The sequence below is a fragment of the Lichtheimia ornata genome (genome assembly GCF_029851405.1).
Source record: "Lichtheimia ornata isolate CBS 291.66 chromosome Unknown scaffold00285, whole genome shotgun sequence".
Taxonomy (NCBI): domain Eukaryota; kingdom Fungi; phylum Mucoromycota; class Mucoromycetes; order Mucorales; family Lichtheimiaceae; genus Lichtheimia; species Lichtheimia ornata.
This window is the reverse complement of record NW_026695604.1, coordinates 1-4,357: the sequence shown is the minus strand read 5'-3', so window position 1 is coordinate 4,357 and position 4,357 is coordinate 1. Positions and strand designations below refer to the sequence as shown.

Genomic DNA, 4,357 nt, shown 5'->3' with positions numbered 1-4,357 from the left:
GATGACAAGAAGAGCACCTACATGTGCCAATCCGAAGGCTACACTGTTACTTTCTGCCCCAAGTAAATCATATAGACATACACCATTATTGTAATTAGAAGCTATAGAGTATACCGATAATACAATCACATCTGAGCTGGTTCTCAGTACTTTTTTACAACATTTATATTTGGATTACTATTACATGTTTGCATCTTTTAATATAAGCTTTGCTGCTATTGAACATGGGTACAATTCTCATCATGTATTTGTATCATTCAGGAATAGCTGATGGGTCGTCGGATATATAACATGTATATTGATACAGAATCGTAGCACATAGGACATGTTGATGAACTTATTTGGCCATGACAGGGAATTCGGCAATACGCATACGAGTGGATCCAAATGGAACAAGGGTGACAGTGTGGGGTTCATCGATGCAATTGGGCTGTTTGGGAGGGATACCTGCACTGTTCTTGTCCATTTGCCAGTCAACCAAACACACCGAAGCCGACATAGTAACAGGAGGATGGGCGGTAGCAAAAGGAACCGAGGATACGGATGTTGCATCACCATGGTGCTTGACAGATGTTGGATCAATAGCGTACTCCCATCGAGAAGAATTGGTAAAAGCATAATCCACAGCACCTTTCTATATTGTTGTTGTTGTCATTGTGAGTATGTAGGTGACAACCTTGCTGATACACTTACGTAATATTTGTGAATGATATCGGATGTGTAATTGATCGGCAATGCATAAGTAAGAGGACCATGTTGGATGGCAACAGCACCATTGGGTCGTTCAACAACCTTGGTCTTCATAGGAAGATGTACGGTAATTGTCGTATCACCGGAATCCACTGCAACCTTGACAATGCCATTCTTATTGGGCTTGATTGACTTTGACGAATCATTGTTGATGTTGTATGAAACACTGCCAGTGGAATAGCCAGGGACTCGAAATCCAAAATGAAAAGCATCATCGGCTTTAATAGCGTAGGTAATCTCGGAAGAAAAAGGGTACATTGTCTTGGCCGTCACTTGTACATGATTACCACCTCCCAATTGTGTTGATACAGAGCCTGGACCCAAAAGTGCAACAAGAAGAGTTGAATCATTGTCTGTTGTCATGAACATGTTGGTGACGAATTTTGGAAAACCTTGTGGATAATTGACTGTGCAGCATGGCTACATCATATCACACTTGTTAGTGGCTGCGTGCCATTCCAAATCAATGACATTGTTGTTTGATTACTTACATAATTTGGCTCCAAACCAAACATTGTGCTGTCATCCATGTCATGTGTCCAAATAAAGGGATCTTGTTGCTTGGCAATGATCTGATTAAACTGTTGCAGGTATTGATGTGCCCACATATCTACAAGATGATGATGTTTAATTGTATGCCGACAAAGCGTTTAGCCATTTTCCTTACCTTCGGTTGTCTCGGCAGGCAAACCATTGTAGATGATTTGCTCGACAAAGTCAGCCATTGATCCATCACCCGTCACCATGTAATTGTATGCATATGAATATGCCATTTCCACAACTGTGCATAGCTCAGTGCCACGGCTCGGATGCAAGCCAGCAAAATGCTCGTCAGCAGCAAAAAGACCATTTGCTCGACCATGATACTTGTTGATGTTTTTGATTTGGTGCCTGGCCCAATCTAGATCCGTGTCATCATGGCTGAATCGATAAGCAATGGTGTGTGCCTTGAGGGCTGATAGTGAAAACCATGTTTCAGTACTCGGTGTCAAGAGTGAACTCAATAAGCCAAACCTACCCATGCCATTATTCACGCCATGTGTCAGCTGTGTGGTGTAGCTATCAGTGGCTTCCTTGGGAAATTGGTTGTCCCTGAAAAAGTTCCTCAAGTCGTCGCCTTGGTCTCTCAATGATTTCAGTATACTGGCAAGAGTTTCTTCCTGTATGGTGATATCATGCATGAGTTAGCCATAATGTCCCTGAGACCTTAGCGCAACGAGTTACCTTTTCTCTCGGGAAGTTATCCATGAGCCACATGATTGGAACACCCATTTCAAACCATCGCATACGATTGAAGCTCTCCCATCCTTCGCCTTTACCATCCTGAAGCATCTCATGAATTCGTCCAAGAAGCTTGTGCATGGCACTGACAGCCTTATCAGTCGCTTTGGGATTTCCTTCAGCATATTGCTACATTCAATTGAAAATGTTAGTATATAAAGGCAAGAAGCTTGGCAGAGTTGAGGATCCTTACCGCAAGGCTATGCAAGATCAGCACACGTGGCCAGAATAGGGTTGAATTAGAAGGTCCCATCCATCCATTGTCGTCTTGATGCTCAATGACATAATCCATAAATGTCTCCACTTGGTCGATTAATCGATCATCTTGTAGTTGATATGCAAGGGGAAGCAGGCCATTGACCCAGTAAGGCGCTGATTCAATCAAATCCGAGTAGTCGCTTGTTCCTCCAAGCCATGGGCTCTCGTTGACATTGGGAAAGAAGTCATACAAAGAACCAGCTAATCCATCAGCCTAAAATAAGGTTGCATGAAAGTTAAAAAAGTGTATCAATCGATCGTGTCATGCATATTTGTTCCTCACCTCAATTCTCATTTGATCAAGCATCCATCCACTTGGCTTTACGTCTCCAACAGGTAATGGCTTATTGACAAATGGCTTCACTACATGTAACACCATTCATGAATACCAATAGAGTAGTTGCTGCTGGTCACTTACAAGGAAGTTTGGCGACCGATTGTCCAATAGGTTGCAGCATCCATCGTTGACGCCCTGTGCCATCGTCCTCATAATCCATACGCACCGTTTGGTCGTTGCCGTTGCTTCATGATAGACACACGCTCATCAGGTTCACATCAAGTATGCTGTTTGCAGTACTTACCATGGTGGCAGGGCAAGGAAGTTATCGCAATCCGATCGACCTTTGTTTCGAATGTGGTAGGTCTTGTAGAGATCGTTCTTGCTGTCGTCGACAACGCTCACAATCCATTGTTGCAATCCACTTGAATCGTCTTCAGATGCCACGGTGAGTCTATTCCATCCTTTTTCACAAGATCTGCTGGCGGATAACAAGGCATCACAACCGCTTCTTCCCAGTGCACGGATATAGTAGGTGTCGTTGTCGGCATGAGGAACGGGCTCGAATTTCCAGTGTTCGGTATCCTTTTCCCAAATGTCTGACCAAGTGCTTGTCACAAGACCATTAGGACCAGCACTGTAGGTTTGGATTAGCATAGATAGCTTCTCATCAATGGCGTACGTTTAATCAAATAAATGGATCTTACTCGCAACTACATTCCACTATAATAAGCATCTGAGTGAATGCATCTTGCTTGGTTCACTTTACCTTATAGCGCTCAAGTAATTATCACAGTAGCTTCGTCCTCCATCAACCACGATCCTATATGTTTGGTCGGTATCAATGGTCGCAAAAGCTGTAGAAGCTACAAGACCTGCACAAGCAATAGCATGTACAATGGTATAAGGAACACCCATTAACCGCATATCGTAATTCACGAGCACCCTTCTCAAACACAAACCACGTTTATATACACCTCTACTATGTGCTAGTCAGACGTACCACAGTGCTCCTCACCTTGTGAGCGATAGATTTAAGTGCACTAAAGCCATGTCCTTTCTACATTTTCACACGTCAAATTGATTAAAAGTGGTTAGCTGTAGCTGTTTTCACAGGGAAATTTCCCGAATCTTGCAACAGCGAGATGTATGCACAGCTAATGACTACTGCACCAAGACATGACATAGCCTATTAGATATAGCTCGTTTCCATCGCCATTGGTATGGCGGATAAAAAAGTCAAACCCATTGCTCGTGGTAGTCATTATACTAGAAGCTGTGCGGCTGTTCACTTGTGAGAAATTACATTCTTCATGCTGTGGTACATGCACTGGATGCGAAAACTTTCTCCCTCATGAACCCACTTTTGAGAGATAAATGATGCTTGATCATCATGTTCTCATCGTGATCGGGTAATAAACCTTGTACTCATTCCAAAAGGAGGTAATTGTAATGGCAAAAGCGGATTAAACTCGGAGGCATGAATCTCAAAAAGGTCCTTTTTCTTTTTACTATACCAGGATGTATATCAAGAGAGCGTGATGATATTACCCAAAAGCGTATATAAACCATGTCTATGATCGTCAACCATATTACGTAAACATTCCCATCCATGTATAAGCAGCACGTAGAATTATGGGATGACTGAGAACCAGCTCAGATGTGATTGTATTATCGGTATACTCTATAGCTTCTAATTACAATAAGGTTGTATGTCTATATGATTTACTTGGGGCAGAAGGTGACAGTGTAGCCTTCGGATTGGCACATGTAGGTGCTCTTCTTGTCATC

At 42.7% G+C, this 4,357-nt stretch overlaps 1 protein-coding gene across 1 annotated transcript; it reads right to left on the bottom strand.

Annotated features, from left to right (window-relative positions):
• Nucleotides 1-337: 337 nt before the first annotated feature.
• On the bottom strand, nt 338-3,493 carry O0I10_013172 (uncharacterized protein; the record flags this gene model as incomplete). Its single annotated transcript, XM_058492987.1, has 11 exons — nt 338-634; nt 694-1,170; nt 1,242-1,360; nt 1,418-1,705; nt 1,769-1,910; nt 1,975-2,160; nt 2,225-2,503; nt 2,573-2,652; nt 2,708-2,811; nt 2,871-3,203; nt 3,336-3,493. The coding sequence occupies 11 exons, from the start codon at nt 3,491-3,493 to the stop codon at nt 338-340; spliced, it is 2,463 nt and encodes an 820-aa protein (XP_058336247.1).
• Nucleotides 3,494-4,357: the final 864 nt, after the last annotated feature.